This window comes from Buteo buteo, chromosome 20 (assembly GCF_964188355.1).
Source record: "Buteo buteo chromosome 20, bButBut1.hap1.1, whole genome shotgun sequence".
Classification (NCBI taxonomy): Eukaryota; Metazoa; Chordata; class Aves; order Accipitriformes; family Accipitridae; genus Buteo; species Buteo buteo.
The window spans coordinates 25,200,276-25,219,221 of NC_134190.1; the positions used below are offsets into that span (position 1 = coordinate 25,200,276).

The following is an 18,946-nucleotide window of genomic DNA, read 5'->3' on the forward strand; positions in this document are numbered from 1 at the left end:
TTTTCCTTTATTTTTTTTAAAGATTAATTTTTGAAAAGTTTTTAGACTTAGATGAGAATATTAACCAGTTTGTTAGTGATGTGTAGGACAGAAATGTGTATAATGATACATGAGCAAGCTGACAAGTGTGGAGTCCAGCCTCATCTTTCCAGTGGGAAGGGTGATACATTCTGAGAAGATTAGGAAGAAAGCAATCCTGAATTGCAAGCAATCCTATAAACCACTCAAAGGTGTCAGTGTGATTTCATCTTCTCTGTACATGGATAGTCAGACTGGAAAACCAGAACTGGGAGTGAAGAGAACACATACTGAAAAAAAGATTAAAAGTACATCTTAAATATGTACAATATCTAAATAACAATTTATTGTTCAATGTCTTTAGCTGATCTGAAGCTAGCACTGAGAGCAGAAACCAAAGCCTGGATGACTTTGCTGGGAAGTCATTGTAATAAGAAGTACCGAACAGAGATGGAGGCAATTTTCACTTTTATAGAGGAAACTGGCAAGAAGTTAAATCGCCGCATCAAGGATCTGGATGATATAAGAATAGCTATGTCAGCTTTAAAAGAGATCAGAGAACTACAGATCTCCATAGACTCTCAAGTTGGGCCCATTGAGGTAGTTAACAGAAATGTGGCATGTATGGGTACTGTTTCAACAGAGCAAATATTTTCTGGGTTAAATCTTAACAGTGCACTTTGAAAAGGTATGATTTAATGTGTTAAATGTTGGGTGGCAGACCTGTTGTGTTCTGTAAACCTTTTTTGCAGGGAACTCCGACTTGGACAAATGCAAACTTGTTGAGGCAAGAGGTGGTTTAGTGGGTAGTGCAGAAATTGAGTGATTTAGGGAACAAGAAGATGAGAATACAGATATTCAATAAAAGAAAGCTTTTAGTACTTTGTGGAGGGGTTCTGTATAGGAAAAGCATTGTTTTTCCTCTTTTTTTCTTTTCTTTTTTTTTAGCTTAGCCCACAGAAGAGGAGAAAGCTAATGTTAGGCAGACTATGTGAGAATGCGTGAGAGTGATTGCTTTATCAGCTATATCATGGCTTGAAATCAACATAAACAATTGACTTCCTTAATGTATTTCACTTACTAGAATACATTTATTGAACATGTGACAATGTAGGGGCTTCTGGTCGAATGGGAGAATTAAAAACAAATAGTAACTGTTTCTCCGCATTCCTGACCAGAGTATGGATTTAAGAATACTATAGTTTGGGAAAATGCACCATTGACTAGACATTCAGTAGAATTTTTTTTTCCTAAGACATGTTCATTATTCCTGATTGCACATAATTTTGTCAGGGTTGTGTCCTTATTGTTTTAAATTAAAGTAACAACACAGAATTCTTATCTACCAAATAATGACAACTCTAATATTCTGTTTTGGAGACGCAAAAACTGTGTTTACTGTTGGACAAATGTCTTGTACCTGTGTTTTCTGATTCTGTTTTCTATGAGCTGAGGTAAATTATGGAATGCAGTATATACTCGTATGTGCAAATAATGAAAATGAGCGTGGAGGCCTTCCATATTTTCAGAATACAGCCAAGAAAGAATGTGTATCTCAGCCTTAAAAGCTGTGAGGGTCTCCCTAGTTGTGTGAAGGAGCAAACACAGGACAAGTAGTTTACAGTCAAAAGCAAAGCTTATCTGGAACCTTCTGTGAAATTGTAGGTAATGAGGTCTCTTAGGAGATGACATTCAGGAAGCTCCTGCTATAAGACCTATCTTGGTTTGCCATATGATGTGGAGCCAAGGCAAAAGCCATGGTAACCAAAGATTCTTAAGTTTCTAATTGTGCAAGCAGAAGCCTCAATTCCCTAAGCACAAGGAGTCATGCTTCAGATTTTTTAACGGAGGTTGATGTATTTTCCTCATAGTGGGGTGGCAGATAGGTAGTTAAGTTTCCATTTTTGCAATTTGTCTGCAATTTGATCAAACTGGAAAATGTAAATGGAAATAATACCACTTTCTACAAAAATTTTCAGATGAAACTGTTATGCCACAAAATTCATTGCTACCCTACCCTATGTTAATTTACAGTAAGTGAATTTCAGTTGTGTTTTTGTGAAACTTGACTAAAGGTTTCAATATGTGGAGTGTTTATATGTTGGTGATACAAGTGGAGATCAATGTTCTGAGAAAACAAAGGGCCGTTACATAAATTTTTAAGTAGATTCCTTATTCTGAATGATGAATAGTTATAACATTTGAAATAGTTGCAACATATTAGCTGTGGTAACTTTTGATGTGGTTTCCTAATTCTTTTTAGTTGAAAACATGAAGTAGGGCTTAAAGGTCTTTATGGAATAGAAGTTTGTTTGCTTTGCTTGCTTGAAGGCCTCTGCTTAGATGCTTTCTCACAGCTTACCTCCCGTAATATTCAGCTTGAGTCATAGCAGATAACTGAAGATATGCATCAGAAAAATATTCTCATTAAAATGAAACTAAAACCTGTGGATTTAAGGAGTACTTTAACTAGAAATAGTTTTTTAGAGAGACAGGTTGCACTAGGACAGCTATCCTATCAGAAAGAAGAATGCTATGTGAAAGGTAAGGAGTTACGGAGAGCTAGCTACTTTTCATTTTGATGTTTCTTTGACTTTGGTATTAGTTTGCCAGATTGTGATGATTGCTATGCAAAAAGAATAGATTTTCTAACAAATCATTCTCTGTTCTTAAAAATTTTAAATGTTAGCATACATATATGTGTAAAATTAACTTCAGTTACCATTTTGTGTATCGTGATCCAACCTTCTGACAGGAATCCTATGCTATGTTAAACAAATACAATCTTCTTGTGGCCAAGGAAGAGACAGAGAAGGTGGACACTTTGCACTACACTTGGGAAAAACTGCTAGTCCGTGCAAATGAAGTGCAGAATGAACTCATTGCTTTGCAGCCAAACTTCAGAGGAGAGCTTATCAGCACTGTGAAGACTTTTACTGAAGACTGTGCACAGTTCTATTCAGATTATGATCAGGCAAGTGTTTGTAGTGTGTTGTATTAGAGGAGTTTTTGAGGAGCAGTGGGAGCGTGGAACGATTGTGGAGTTGACTAATTAATGGGATGTGCCTCTACTGTCGGAAGAATATGTTTATTCTTGTTAATGTGGTATTTGAGTTTCAGAGCAGGGCAGGGTTTTTTTGGTATGTGACTGAAGTATGTAATGCTGGTAATCAGATCTTAAAGATTAAGACTTGAGACATTTAGGGTTTATGATAAACAGCTAGTTAGCGTGAACAAATGTGAAGAAGATTGGGATTAATGAGACATTATGTTAGAGTGCAAGAAGCGTTTTCTGATGTTGGATATAAGTACAAATGACTTAAGCTCTTATATTCTTTCTCAGTAGAATATAAATGAGTCAAGCTGAACCAGTCTTGTATCATCTTCTAAGTAATGCTGATTTTACTTGAAAAAGAAGCTACCATTGCCTAGCTTTTAGAGTGTTATGGAAAATTCTATATTAAAAAGACAATTAATTGCTGCCTTTGTTCTTTTTTTTTTAATAAGGTGCTTCTTCTAGTAGGTAACTGTGATCTCTTGGTTCTCCTGTTATCTGACATAGGGGTAGAATCCCACAGCCACAAAAATGTTTGAGTTTAGCATTTACAAAATGCTAATAATGCTGATTAGAAATAACATGTGGCTATTTACACCCTCTAAATATGCTTTTTTTTTTTTTTCTTTTTCTTTTAGAATGGGCCAATGGTGGTTGGCTTAGAGCCTCAGGAAGCCAGTGACAGGCTTACTATGTTTCAGGTACTGTTAATTCTAAGACATTGCTTAATACTTACTGCAAGTAAACTAACACTGAAGGGTCTGAGAATGAATCGGAGTAGTTGAACTAATTTTCATTGACACACAGGGTTACTGATTGGGCAAAGTCTGTTTTCACTTAATGAAAGCTAAGTTGGTATTTTTTCTATGCATTGGCAAAGAATGCTGGTTAAAATTAGATTATTTTTTTTTTAGCAGCTAAGAGAATGCATAGATAATGAGTAAAAATTACTAGAATCAAGTATCCTGCTGAAAGCCTACTCTAAAGTTTAGTGTATTTGCCTATAGACTGTGTTGTTGTTCATTATTGTGTCTTTTCCTCATGAATACAATTCTGCCCAATCTTCTGCCCTTTTTCTCCCCTTTTTTTTAAAATAATACTAAAGGTTTCCTTTTAAACAGACTATTTTTCCTATTGAAATGTTTTTTTTGTACCATGATTAATTTCTTTTCCTGTAATGATGACTTCTATTGGTTTTCCTTTTGCCATAGTGCTATTCATTTGGCTTCCTACTATGTTCCCTCAGTTATATTGCAATTGACAATTAAATTTTGTTTTTCTTTATTGCTTAAACAGTAGTAAATCTTACTTCAACCCTTTGATAAAAGAATTGCACAGCATGCTTGGAGAGGTAGAATTTGCTGCATGCATCTTTCTTCGCTTTGCATGTCGTGCTATACCTCTTTCAAGTGCAAGCTTAGCATTTGTTGTTCTATCACTGTGCCACATGGAGTAAATGGCTACCCTGACAACTTCTAAAGATGTGCCTCCAAGCTAACTGGAAGTTAGTTTTCTCATGAAAATTGTTGACAAAACTGTTGACAGTGTAAGTGGCTAGTATCTCCTGTATATCTTTCTAGTATTTACTAGATTTTAATCACTAATGAAGCTCTAAACATAATGCCAGATCTTGAATATTTAGTAATTTAATGTTAGTTAGTTTAATCTTTTTCTTTTTCTTTCTTAGAATCGATTTGATAATCTTTTTCGGAAATATATTACTTGTACTGGTGGGGAAGATCTTTTTGGTTTGCCTGTTACTCGGTATCCTCAGCTGCTTGAAATAAAGAAGCAACTGAATCTGTTACAGAAACTCTATAATCTATATAATAATGTCATTGACACAGTCAGTGGCTACTATGATATTCTTTGGTCAGAGTTAGACACTGGAAAAATTAACAGTGAACTTCTGGAGTTTCAGAACAGGTGAGAAACTGCTGCTCTGCTGTGGTAAAGATGCCTAAAATACTTCTGTTACTTCTTAAATATGATTATAATTGATTAGCACCAATAATCATATCTGAGCCTATATTTGTTCACTGAAACATGGAAAATGTGAATTTTAATTGAAAAATATATCCCTTACCAACTTTATAAAGGACCTAGTTCAGATTCTAAATATTGAGGATTACTGTTCCTTAGAGAGCTTCTTAACTTTTTTTGACGAGATTGGAATATATGTTACAATGGCTATTTATTTTGTACATGAAGGGAAATGTCACTTTGTTGTAATATTACTATTCATGAGAGACAGATTCACCCTAGATGTTTAATTGCTGAACAGTTTTCCTACAAAATGGGATATATTGCATGGATAGAAGCTGAACTTTTCATTGAACCAGGAATCAAACGATTTAAAGACTTAAACCCGCATGTGCTGAGGAACAGGGTTTTTTCTAGAACACAGAGCAGTGCATATCATGAGCCTCACCAAAAGATGAAATCAGGATGTAAAGTGGTTCAATTGTTTTTGAAGATAGCTTGGACAAAGTGTATTAGAATTATGCAGCTACACCCCTTAAGGGGAGCCTGTAGGTGCCTGCCCAGCTATCAGTCAATGAAATAGACTGGAAGCAGATTTTCTCACATACAGAATCTTCAAAATACAGGTAACCTGATTTTGGGAGGTATGTGGTCTGCTGTTAAAACCATATACTGTGGTTAAATGGGTAACAAAGAATATTTGAAACTGTTTGAAAAAACTTGCATTGTTTCTACATAGATGCCGTAAGCTTCCTCGCGGTGTAAAGGAATGGCAGGCCTTTTTTGACCTAAAGAAGACCATTGAGGACTTCAGTGAATGTTGCCCATTGCTTGAGCGTATGTCAAGTAAAGCAATGATGCCTCGGCACTGGAAGCAGATTACAGATCTCACTGAACACAGCTTTGATGTGGAAAGTGAAACATTCAAACTGAGGAACATAATGGAAGCTCCACTATTAAGATATAAAGAAGAAATAGAGGTATTGTGAAGGAAGAGAAATGGGTGCATGAAACAAAACAATCTGCTTGAATAGTGTAGAAGTAACGGTAGTAAGAAGGAAAACAGTATATTTCTAAAGAAAGAACAGAGAAATAAACTATCACTTCAGCTTTTTGTATAAAATAATGACACCAATATATTGTGGTGTCAACTCCTCTTTCTAAATTATGCAACTTGGCCCAGGAGTTAATTTGTGATGTGCCTTGGTTTGCAACATTAAAGATATGAAAAACAATCACTGTATTAGTCTTTTATTCCCCTCAAAGCTAGCCATATCATGATGTAGTGTACAGGTTATTAGCTATGGTGTTTGTATGTCTGTAGGTCTTTCCACTTGATATATAGTTGCTCATCAGCCTTACTAGGGTTAAAGGAAATACGAGTTAGATTTGTATACCGGAGACTTGAAGCATTCATAGCTTGTTTTGACATCCTATTTATTTAAAAGGATATCTGCATAAGTGCTGTGAAGGAGAGAGACATTGAGCAGAAGTTAAAACAAGTGATAGCTGAATGGGACAACAAAACGTTTATCTTCGCAAACTTTAAAACCCGTGGGGAACTTCTTTTAAGAGGTGACAGCATGTCGGAAACAATTGCTACCATGGAGGACAGCTTGATGATGCTTGGCTCTCTCATGAATAACAGGTAACAGGAATGGGGGGGAGAGTTAAAAATATCAGGAAGAGGCTTTGTTTTATTGAACAAATCTATCTTTCACAGAGGAGAAGGAAAATAAACATCTAGATAAAAACTAAGAGCTTGCTTGTCCTTGAACTGTTCATGGGCTAGTTCTTATTCTCTGTATCCCTCCAATAAGTTCTTTTGAAAGCATGTGGATGCAGTTCAGACTTCCTCAATAAACAACTAGACAATTTTCATCGATGCAAGAAAGTGGTGACGAGCATAAAGGGGACCACTGCCTGGTTGTGGCAGGCTTACTACGGGCATTACAGGCACTGCTACTCTGGCCCCAGTGATAAGTTGCTGCCTCATGCCGAAGGCGCTGAAATTGCTAACGAAAATGAGCTTCAGTTTGTTTGGTTTCACATGCCAAAGCCCGCAGATAAAATAAGGAACACAGAACCTGATCATGAGGCAGATGTTGAAAAGCAAGATTTCAGTTGATAAGGACCTCTGGGAGTCTTGCAGCTTACAAGATGTTGCATAGTCCTTTTTTGAAACCACTTTATCTTAGAGTGAAATTGAAATCTTGCTCCTATTCAGCTTCTGTGGGATCAGAGCTGTGCTATGCACCATGTGTACAAAGTAGCAAGTTGATTTGGTTTATAGCTGCTAACTAGCTGAATTAAGTGCAGGTTTTTATAGATTTGCTTGACAAAGATACAAGCAGCAAAATTATTCCTCATCCTTATGGGTAATGTGGTGGCTTTCAAGACACTTGTTTCCTTCTTGAAATAAAGGAAGTGTCTTCTTTTTATTTTAGATACAACACACCCTTCAAGACACAGATTCAGAAATGGGTGCACTATCTTTCCAGCACAACAGATATCATTGAGAACTGGATGACTGTGCAGAACTTGTGGATTTATTTAGAAGCTGTTTTTGTTGGTGGTGACATAGCAAAGCAGCTTCCAAAGGTTTTCAGACATGCCTTTTTTCAGTTTGGTTTTCTACATTTTAAGAATAAAACTTAACTGTGGTGTCATAATTGATGCAGTGACATAAACTTCAGTTTTTGGTACTTAACAAACCTAGTCTTGCTTAGAAATTAGGTTAACAATGCCAACAGCAGTCTTGCATTAGGAAGAATAATAAAATTGTATAAGCTAGTTGATCTTTTTATTTCTAGATTGTAAAATTGTTAAACAATATGTGTTTAAGTGTTGTGTGTAGTAGTAGCCTAGCCTAGTTAGACTAGTTTAGTAGTACCTGTCACTAGCCTAGCAGTACCTAGGTATCCTTTTCTTAAACTTTCCTACATAGCTTTTCAAATGAAAAATTAACTTTAGTTTTTAGAAAAAAATCTTCAAATCTGAAGCATGCAATTCAAGCGTAATGGGTTTTCTGTCTTTTTCTCTAAGAATGACTGAAAGAGAAAGTAGATAGCAGGCTTGACAGTCAAGTATAAAATAAGCTGTGTTGTGTAAGCAGAAAGATTTGTGTTTTTCTAAGCTGGAAAATCTTTAGAAGTTGGACACGGGGATTACTAGTGGAAGATTACTGGTGACATTACTGGGTGCCAATTCTGCAAGCAAGTGCCTTTTCCCTTTTCTGTCTTCCTTCCTCCATCTCTTCCCTTCCACATTCGTTGTCATGTTTCAACAGGAAGCAAAGCGTTTCTCCAACATTGATAAATCCTGGGTGAGGATCATGACCCGAGCTCATGAAACACCTAATGTTGTTCAGTGCTGCATTGGAGATGAAATCATGGGACAGTTACTACCACATTTACTAGAACAGCTTGAAATCTGTCAGAAATCACTCACAGGGTAAGATTACTACAAGACCACAGTCTTGGGCAGATGGTTGCGAATTGTGTAACTAGGGAAAGAGCAATTGCTTGAGTATTGTCCCACGGACTTTTCAAAGATCATGCTCTTGCTCTACTATGAGTTCAGTTGAACTGAGCAAACAAGTTAGTGGGATGATACAACACCTCTAAAGAAATTGCTAGCAACTCACTGATAAGTGTTTGATTTGTGACTATGCTGTCACTCACTGTCTATCTCTGTTGCAACCAAAGCTTGTTTCAGCCTAGTTTCAATCCAGAAGGCAGGCTAGATATGTATGTCTTATTTGGACCCTTCATGAATCTGGGAAGAATTCAGTATGAGACACCTAAATAGCAAGTAACAGACTCAATGTTAAAATATTTTATTTTGGTTTAGTTTCTTTTCTTTTTACTGGTGCTTACGTTATAGCAAATAATAAAAGCTTTCCATGAAGTGATTTTTGATGCTAGAAGAGTAGCTTTAGAGCAGGTGCTTAACATGAAGGTGTGATGGATAAGAATTGTCATCATTGCCACTGCTAAAAATTGCAGTGATACACAGTGAGAAATGTGACCTTTAAAGAGGGAAGGATGTATAAATTAACCTAATTCACATACCATCTACCCCCTGCCCCCTCAATTTTTTTTTTAAAATGCAGGTACCTAGAGAAAAAGCGTCTTCTCTTTCCACGATTCTTCTTTGTGTCAGATCCTGCTCTCTTAGAAATTCTTGGCCAGGCATCAGACTCTCACAATATACAGGCACATCTGCTGAATATCTTTGACAACATTAAAACTGTCAGGTTCCATGAAAGGGTATGTACTGCCCACACCTCAATGTTACATTCTTTCGAATTAACCATGTGTGATACTTGTTAAATAAGAAACCTACCTGGGTGCATAGGGCATTCAGCTGTTTTACCAAGCTTGTCAACTATTTGATGCTGTGTAGGCTTTCTTCATGTAAGATTTAGTTTCATATCCTCATTTATGTAATAGGAAAACTCTATGTAGAATAGCAAAACAAAAATTTGCACCAGTACTTAGGTTTCAGAAGAAAACACCCAGGTACTGAACTGTCTTATGTGGCTTAATGTAGGCTAGCATCCTCTCAGATAAGCTTTCTGATTCTTTATGACATATTTGTATCTTTAGATTGCCTGTATTTGTACTTTTTCATTCATTTTTTGATTGTAAGAAAAAGCGTATCTAGTCTCTCACCTTTTTTAGTTATCCTTAATATCCCTTCAAACATACTGTTTGAGGAACTGTTTTCTTATACCCTTTACAAGAACAGATAGCAACAAAAATTCTTCTTTCCCTGTGGATGTATAAATTTTCTTAGAAATTCACTACCTCCCCATGCATTTGAAATTAGTTTCATTGACCATGTTCCTTTTGTGTTTCCGTTATTTTTGATTGTAAGCCTGTAAATTTTCTTAGGATATTAACCCACGAGTAATGGTGGAAGGTTTCCTTTATTGTGACTGGAAAGTGGATGTTGTCATTTAAACTTAAGTGAAATTCAGGGATTGTCAGTGTATTGGGGTTTGTGTCCTTGTTCAGGTGACAGTGTTTTGTTTAAAGCCTTTCTGCATGCCAGCAGTAATGATTTAATTGTTTTTATATTTCATTTAACAGGTTGGTATAATTTATTAGTTACCTAAATAAGTTTAATGGAGTGATGGCAGGAAAATCAGACAGTTATGGTAAAGATAACAATGAATTTATAAACACAAATGTTCTCGCTTTGCTTTTATTAGATATATGATCGTATATTGTCGGTTAGTTCACGAGAGGGTGAGACTATAGAGCTGACTAGACCTGTAATGGCTGAAGGTAATGTGGAAGTTTGGCTCAATTCTTTGTTGAAGGAATCCCAGCTGTCACTGCATCATGTTATTTGCCAGGCAGCTGCGCACATCCAGGAAACTAGTTTCCAGCTGACTGAATTTCTTTCTACTTATCCAGCCCAGGTAATATTATTGTTAAATCAATGAAGAATTGTTCACAGATATGTAGCATGTTGATGGTTTTTTTTCTTGTCTTTGCAATCAAAATTGCAGCCAGTGTTATAAATGTAAAACTGACATTTAAATTTATCTTAATCACCTCAGTCTTTTAAGTTACAGTTTACATATCTGAAACCAAAAGAAAACTTACCCTGAAGCTCTTGTTCAAAAATAATGCCGAATGCAGTAAATTAATGCAATGGAGTTAACACTGTTTCTTTACCAGCTTAATACTTGTCTGCTGAAGGAAAAGCAGTAAAACTGTATATTTGTTTATATATTCAGGAGGACACTATATATTGGTAAAGATTTGGAGCAGAGGCTAGTGCTGAGGGAAAATTATTTCTTTAGTAGAAGCTTCTTCACTTGTTATCAGGAATGTTGTTGGAGAAGGAAGAAAGGGTTTGTGAATTATTGAAAAAATATTTTAAATTGAAGCATTAATTATTCACTGATTAGTTATTAATTATATATAAAGCATATTAATTATATATAGTATTTATATATGCTGTAAATTATATTGAACAGTTTTATCAGCAGTGCACTGTAGGCGGTATCTACAAGGTGGAAGTGTGGACTTAACTATGTTTATGAATGGAGTTGGGACACATAAAACAAATGCATGGGTTCAGTGATCTCTATATGGATGCATGAAAAACTAATTTTAAACAAATAGTAGCAGAACCATTTCTTTAGTTTATCTGTATCTGTGAATGTTCATTTTGGGTGAAAGAGAAAAGATTATGAAGCATATACTTTTATGTTTCCTAAGGTTGGGTTGTTGGGGATCCAAATGATTTGGACAAGAGACTCAGAAGAAGCTTTGACTAATGCCAGGTATGATAAAAAAGCTATGCGAAAGACGAACCAGTTTTTCCTGGATCTTCTAAACAAGCTGATAGATATGACAACAAAAGACCTTAGTCCAGTCGAGCGAGTTAAATACGAGACATTAATCACTATTCATGTGCATCAGAGGGACATTTTTGATGGTCTGGTAAGTATGGAAAAATTTACAATGAGTTATGAGGTGGTTTCCACATAAAACAGTGTGAAAGGACAAGAGGAAAATATTACTGTACCTATGAACTCCTTCCTCTTAAGCTAAACATTTAATTTGAGGACTGTAATGATTATGTGACCTGGAGTATTATAAAAATGCTGATGTTGCTTCAGTCCATGTCTTAGTTTCCCTTTAAGTAGTTCAGTGGCTTTTTTGCCCACAAGCAATAGCAGAATTTTATAATACTTTGTATTGGCCCGCTTAAGTTAGATGCCTCTGTTGCCTGATCAGTTAGGGACTTCTTTTTCCTCACACATTGTGTTGCCGGTAATTGTCCTTTCTCTGGACTACATTGTGAGTTTTGAGGAGTGAATAGATTGAAGGTAGAGTTATAGTACAGGAAAAAGTTTGAAGTTGGTTGAAGCAGCTATCCCCTCTGTTTTTGTTTCAGTAGCATACCTAATTATTACTTAGGGATTTATTTATTCACTTCACACCCTCTCATGCTGCCACAGGATACTAAAATTAGGAAAATGAAAGCATTTACTGCTTAAACAATCAAACTTAAAAGCTAACCTACCTTTTTACCTATAGGAAGCTCTGGACCTGACTCTGAAATTAAGCTGAGGAAAGAATTACTGAGTTTAACCCATTGCTGATAAGCAGGCACCTATCTTTTCATTGTAGAACCAGTTGTTTCAAGTTATAATCATCTTATGTAAAGTATAATTTTTAGATACAACCTGTAGGACATCTTTTTTAATCCTGTTTTAATATTCAGTTGGTCAACTTTGAATTACTTCCAGCTCTGTTGAATTTTTTTAACTAATATCTGCACCATGACAGTGTCTTGAAATACCTTTTTTCCAATTTGCATGTGTTTCCATGCAATTCTCCTGACATTTTTTAAAATCAAGTATTGCATTACATGCTTCCTACTCATAAGTAAAAATAAAATGGTAGAGATGAGTAAAAGAAATGACAGCTTTAATGTTAACTGAACTTAATGAATTTTGTTTGAGACTTATGGACTGTTCATTTTTATTTAGAATTTTGACACACTTGTTTAAAGCCTGAAATTCCTTTGCCTTAGTATGGGTTTCAGGGACAGCACTAACACATTAGCAATTTTTGTGGTAAAAAAATCAAGATAGGGTCTCCACTATTCTTGTGTAAGTAGCTGTTCTTTCTGTCTTTCATTGTGATTGCAGTGCTGCCTTTGCAGTACTACTAAGATGAGGTAATACAAATGCAAAAGTAAATGTTAACCATGAATATCACAGCCTTTTTTTCCCCTCTTTTCTTAGTGTTGCATGCATATCAAGAGCCCTACAGACTTCGAGTGGCTGAAACAGTGTAGATTTTATTTTAATGAAGACTCTGATAAAATGATGATTAAGATCACTGATGTGGGTTTCACATACCAGAATGAATTCTTGGGCTGTACTGACAGGCTTGTCATAACACCTCTTACAGACAGGTGAAAAAGACTGATTTTATTCCTTTATGCTTTGATGCCAAACCTAGGCTTTCACAAGAGCAATTTAGTCATTCCTTTTGGATGCAAAATAGATCTCTGCAGAGTTTATCCTTCACAGTCTTATCAAAGTCAATAATTTTAAATGGAAGGCATTAATATTTTAGTTTCTGTGCCTTACAATACGAGTAACTTCCAGTTCAATTTCTGCCACATGACAAGATTCTGCCTTTGATCTAGAAGGGTTTTGAAGGAATTGCAGTCCTATTAAGAGAGGGGCCTACCTACCTAACTGGAACAACACAAAGGATGCTTTATAAGCTATCATTGGCAAAATAAAGGGCATTGGGTGGGTTTGGTTGGTTGTGGGTTGTTTTTGGTTTTTTTAAACTATTCCATACAGCAAATTCTAGAGCATCTCTTTAGATATAATTGTTAGCTGGTGTTTTACTGCATTAGGCATACAAGTTTCATTTATGAAAATGGGATACACTGTATGATCAAACTTTAAGGCGGATGAGAAGGGAAAGGTTAGCTGTCTTTCATTATTGTACTCCATAGTATAATGTAGTTTAGAACTACTTCAGTTGAAGTAATTCAGGAACTAAGCTAACCAAACTAGATTAGGCAGCATCTCTGTATCTGCTTTCTTCCCTTCTTGTGATCTTTCAGGTTGTTGATTATTGAGGATTATCTGTTCTTCCACTTTATGTATGAGGAGATGAACCTTAATATTACCTGCATTAGGGGCTGAGTGAAGGGTTTTCCTTCTTACTGATTTAAATTGTAATTAGAGGCATGTAATTTCAGCAGTTTCCTTGTCTCCTTAAATCAGACCTTCCTCATGTAACACACTTGAGTAAGTTTCTCTGGCTGCAGGCCATTAAGTGATGATAGCCTGTTGCCTTTTAGATGTTACATCACTTTGGCTCAAGCTTTAGGCATGAGCATGGGTGGAGCACCTGTGGGACCTGCAGGAACTGGAAAAACTGAAACCATCAAAGACATGGGACGGTGCCTTGGAAAATATGTAGTGGTCTTCAACTGTTCAGACCAGATGGATTTCCGAGGACTTGGGAGGATCTTCAAAGGTAAATGTGGACCAAAGGTAAGATGTTGGCTGAAAGGGTCAACTGTATCCTTGGGTGCGTTAAGCGCAGCATAACTAATCGGTCAAAAGAAGTGATTGTCCCACTGTGCTCAGCACTGGAGTGCTCTCGTCTCAAGTACCGTGTACAGTTTTGGGGTCAACAACGTAAGAAGCATATAAAAATAATAGAATGTATCCAAAGGAGAGCAACAAAGATGGTGAAAGAACTAGAAGGCATGATTTACGAGGAACAGCTGAGTGTACTAGGTTTGTTCAGCTTGGAAAAGGAGGAGACTGAGGGGTGCCCTTGTTGCTGTCTACAACTTCCTCATGAGGGGGAGCGCAGAGGGAGGCGCTGATTTCTTCTCTCTAGTGTCTGGTAATAGGACATGAGGGAATGGCTTAAAGCTGTGTCAGGTGAAATTCAGATTGGATATTAGGAAAACTTTTTTCCCCAAGGAAGTAGTCAGGGCCCAAAGCCTGTTGGTGTTCAAGTAGTGTTTGGACAACACTCTTAGATGTATGGTTTAACTGTTGGGTAGCCCTGTGTGGAGTCAGGATTTGGACTTGATGATCCTCATGAGTCCTTTACAACTCAGGATATTCTGTGATTATATGATTCTATGGACTATGTGAAAGTTACAAATGCTAAGAGAACATCTTTATAAAGCAAGGTCAACAAATAATCAAAGGTGGTTTTCAGCCTTTTAATTAATGCAAGTAATTAATATCTTATGAATGTAAAATACATTTGCAACATGGTCTTCAAGGAATAGAAATGTCTGAAAACATAAGACAGTTTATGAAAGGATACAAAAAGACACTTGAAATAATTAAGGAGGATGGCAAGTACAAAAAGAAAAAATCTGTGAAATTTATTTCTGAACTGGTGGAATGTGTTGGATTCCGATTTCAGTATTTTGTCTCCTTCAAATGTCAAAGTTTTTATCAGTTGAAGGAAGTGCATGAACAGTGCTATATATGTTAAAAACAATTGGCACAGCTCACTGACGTTAGATGCAGATGACTTTTTTTAGGCACCAGAAATTGATACCTCTCAGTCATGGCAGATGTTGAATTAGAGATCAAGTGGAGGTCCTTGACTCTTGTGTTGTTGCAAGTGACTGTGTTGATGATTTTTTGTTTTGTTTTCCCCAAAATATACGAGGAAGAATGCAGTTGTGGCACAGACTGACCCCTAACTTCTTTCCAGGTGAAGTCAACTTTATCGTTCGTTTTAATCTGTGCGATAAGCTATTGACAACCCATCATATTTTCATAGACTTATTGCAGGGATTTTTTCTGGGGGATAGGGAGGACCAGTAAAACATTCAAGATGCTGAGAGAAGGAGCAGAAATTGAAGGATGTAGTATCCTAGACAAGCTTGAGGACTTTTGGAATTTTGCAACTTTTTGCTTAAAAAAGAGTTAAACTCTTCTCCTTGACTCTTTCCCAACCCTCAAAAATAAACTTTTTTTTTTTTCCTGAGGTAGATTAACCTGATTTTTGGCTTATGAATTGCACCAAAAAAGAGTTAACAACATAATGGTCAGATGCTTAGTTGCTTTTCTCTTTGAAGGTCTTGCTCAGTCTGGCTCCTGGGGTTGCTTTGATGAGTTCAATCGTATTGATTTACCAGTACTATCGGTAGCTGCACAGCAAATTGCAGTTGTGCTGACGTGTAAGAAGGAACGTAAGAAAAGCTTTATTTTTACTGATGGTGATAATGTGGAAATGAACCCAGAATTTGGCATCTTTCTTACTATGGTAGGTATTCAGTAGGTTTCTAATATGCCAGTGTTGATTGTACAATAATCGCTTCTAACCTGGTGTGTTAAGTGTACTTGCTAACTCTTATTGTCACTCAGCTCTTAGAACTCACTGGCAGTTTGAGAACATTGAGCATTACTACAAAGACAGTTTACAGGCTTTTATTTCAATGACATCAAGCACATGCAATTAACAAATGCAGCCAGTGTAGTAAATACAAGTTATCTCAACATCAGATTAATTGTGCATGTTGCATTCTGGTAGTACAGAGAAGTGGCCATAGAGATATACGTAGAAGTAGCTGGTAAAAACAGGACATATAAGGCTATAAATACAGATTTGAAGTGTTTAGGTGGAACATTTTTCATACCTCATGGATGTAAGAGAGGCTAAAATGCTGTAGAGATATGGTGGTAAATCTGCATGGCAATTCATTTTTACATGTGATTTAAAGCCAAAAAACTATTTTTGTCTAACCAGGTTACATGTTCCTTTGCTGATTCTTCTGTTTGTGCAAGTTGCAGTCAACTTCAAAACCTGTTCTTCTCTCCAGAATCCAGGATATGCTGGACGGCAAGAACTTCCTGAAAACTTGAAGATCAATTTCCGTTCGGTGGCTATGATGGTTCCTGATCGTCAAATCATAATTCGTGTCAAATTGGCTAGTTGTGGTTTCATTGCTAATGTTGTATTGGCAAGGAAATTCTTTACGCTGTACAAGCTGTGTGAAGAGCAACTGTCAAAGCAGGTGATTATTTTCATATGAGGAGAAATTATCTTAGGGGAAAAATTATATGTGATTTCACAAATTATTGTTATCTATGTGAAGAAAATGGAAAAGTTCATGTTCACTAAGTAAGCTAAATGACATTTGCGTTTTAGTAGTGCAACCCTCTGCTGTCCTGGAGGATTAACTCCTGCTACAGGTTATCTTACAAGAATGGGACTGTCATTCAGAACACTGCTTATTATTAAGATTTAGCTTTAATGAATGGTGATTGTTGAGGCAAATAAAGGGCTTGTATATTAGTCGGTCTTATAGAACGGATTGAGAGGCATTTGGTTTGTGCTGCCTGTGCTTGTTTAGGTGTTTCTCAAATAAAGTCAGTTTCCAAGGTCCACAGAGAATTCAAAATAATACTGCTTATTTATTTCTTAATAGTCCTTGGGAACCTTATCTTTGTTCAAAGACTTGTGATGACATTTCTTTTTTCTGTCACACCTTGCAGTTTGGTAGATGGTAGCAGAGGTGGGGAATGAAGTCTCCCATAGTCATACAGCCAAAGACTAGTTGTTGGATATTTGGAAGCATTTGTGCCACATGTAACACTTCTTATACAAATACATATCTTAAATGATAAATAAGAATTGTTTCATCCCTGTTAACTGGGATAAGATTTTCTCAAACTTTGCATATCTTCTAGGTGCATTATGATTTTGGCTTGCGGAATATATTGTCAGTGCTACGTACATTAGGAGCAGCAAAAAGAGCAAATCCCACAGATACTGAATCTACCATTGTCATGCGTGTGCTGAGAGACATGAACCTGTCTAAACTAGTAAGTTCCGAGGGCCTGGTAAATTAATTAAACTGCACTTTGGAGCTATGTGGGTTTTCTTGGAAATACAATTTAAAACTGTTAAGGTGATCACTAGAAGATTGGATGTGGCCTTTACACTGAAGATAGCCTGGAAATGTTCCATTTTCTGGATGGACTTGGGTACTAGTTTTGGCTGGGATAGACTTTATTTTTGTTGTAGTACCTTATATAGGGCTGGGGAGGGAGTGAGCAAGGGGCTGTGTGGTGCTTGGCTGCCTACCTGGGTTGAACCACACCGCCTTGAATTGTTCAGAATTGTTTTTACATATTTTCCTTGCTACCTATAAAAATAAGCGACCAAAGAGAAGTCTATATAGTAACCTCTTTAGAACCTTTGACCTGAAGTGTTTAGTCACTCTTTTGAAATAATCCTTATTTGTAGTAATGAGTACCATCTCATCTGTCTTAAATAGCTAACAGAACCTCTTCTGTTGCTGTGATACTTCATCTCTTTTATTATCTTTTTTTACACCTTAGACAAATAATTTCCTATTTGTATAAATGTTATTGCTAAAATCTACTTTAATAAATTCAGTCTGTATGTTAGCAGTTTATTTTCAATAGCTTTTGATTATTGGCAGCATCATATGATCTCCTTCTGCTGTGTCCTGCTAGAGTGTTTAGCACCTAGAGTGTTACTGTAGATGGTTCCTTATGTTTTCAAATATTTCTTTAGCTCTGCAAGAGTTCAGGATTGTTTTTTAAGATGCTAGAATAAATAAAATAGGTTTTAATCTGTTTCCCCCACCCCTGATTTTCACTAGATTGATGAAGATGAACCCTTATTCCTGAGTCTAATTGAAGATCTGTTTCCAGATATCCAGCTTGATAAAGTAGGCTATCCTGAATTGGAAGCCGCCATTGACAAACAGGTAATGTTTCTCTTGATCTGTGCTGCTGTGGCATGACTATTGTGAAGTGACATCTAAGAAAATTACTGGTGTTTCATCTACCCAGCTGGTAGTAATATGTTTTACTATTTAGAGGCAGAGTAAGCTTTTCCATAAATCTTTACCATTGGCATATTACTATTAACCTTATTCTTAAGGATGTCAGTGAATTGTGATTGTGGCATCCTGTGGTTTTCTTGCGAGTCATTTGTGGTGACCAGTTTTAAAAATGTGTGGATATACGCTTGCCTTATGTGACCCAGGATTTAGTACTTGTGTAAAGTCTAACAGTCAGAACATGAGCTTGAGAAAAGACTTACCTAAACTGACACTTCCTCTACTTCATCTCCCATTAGATCTTTTGGAATATTTCAATAGGGCCAACTTAAGAACATCAGTGGGATATAGAAGGCTAATGAAGTATGTACACTTAAATGATCACCTCTATTAAACTTTCCTCCAGAATTTCAATAATTTCTCAGATAATTATCTAATAGTTAAACAGACAAATAAACAACTCAAAAATGTGAAAAAAACCCCAAAATGAAAGAAATTGAAAATCAGAAATGCATTTCTGAAGAATTTGAGTTT

At 36.3% G+C, this 18,946-nt stretch overlaps 1 protein-coding gene across 2 annotated transcripts in view; it reads left to right on the top strand.

The window, feature by feature from the left end:
• Positions 1-18,946, top strand: part of DNAH5 (dynein axonemal heavy chain 5) — a 124,564-nt gene that overhangs the window by 39,190 nt on the left and 66,428 nt on the right. For both annotated transcript variants that reach the window (XM_075052488.1, XM_075052487.1), the window contains exons 24-40: positions 383-618; positions 2,774-2,992; positions 3,712-3,774; positions 4,761-4,999; positions 5,796-6,036; positions 6,505-6,704; positions 7,504-7,657; positions 8,346-8,509; positions 9,171-9,327; positions 10,275-10,487; positions 11,296-11,520; positions 12,834-13,006; positions 13,916-14,094; positions 15,674-15,861; positions 16,418-16,612; positions 17,289-17,423; positions 18,230-18,337. In XM_075052488.1, the coding sequence (XP_074908589.1) occupies positions 383-618; positions 2,774-2,992; positions 3,712-3,774; positions 4,761-4,999; positions 5,796-6,036; positions 6,505-6,704; positions 7,504-7,657; positions 8,346-8,509; positions 9,171-9,327; positions 10,275-10,487; positions 11,296-11,520; positions 12,834-13,006; positions 13,916-14,094; positions 15,674-15,861; positions 16,418-16,612; positions 17,289-17,423; positions 18,230-18,337 (3,089 nt within the window). The remainder of the gene's footprint in view (positions 1-382; positions 619-2,773; positions 2,993-3,711; positions 3,775-4,760; positions 5,000-5,795; positions 6,037-6,504; positions 6,705-7,503; positions 7,658-8,345; positions 8,510-9,170; positions 9,328-10,274; positions 10,488-11,295; positions 11,521-12,833; positions 13,007-13,915; positions 14,095-15,673; positions 15,862-16,417; positions 16,613-17,288; positions 17,424-18,229; positions 18,338-18,946) is intronic.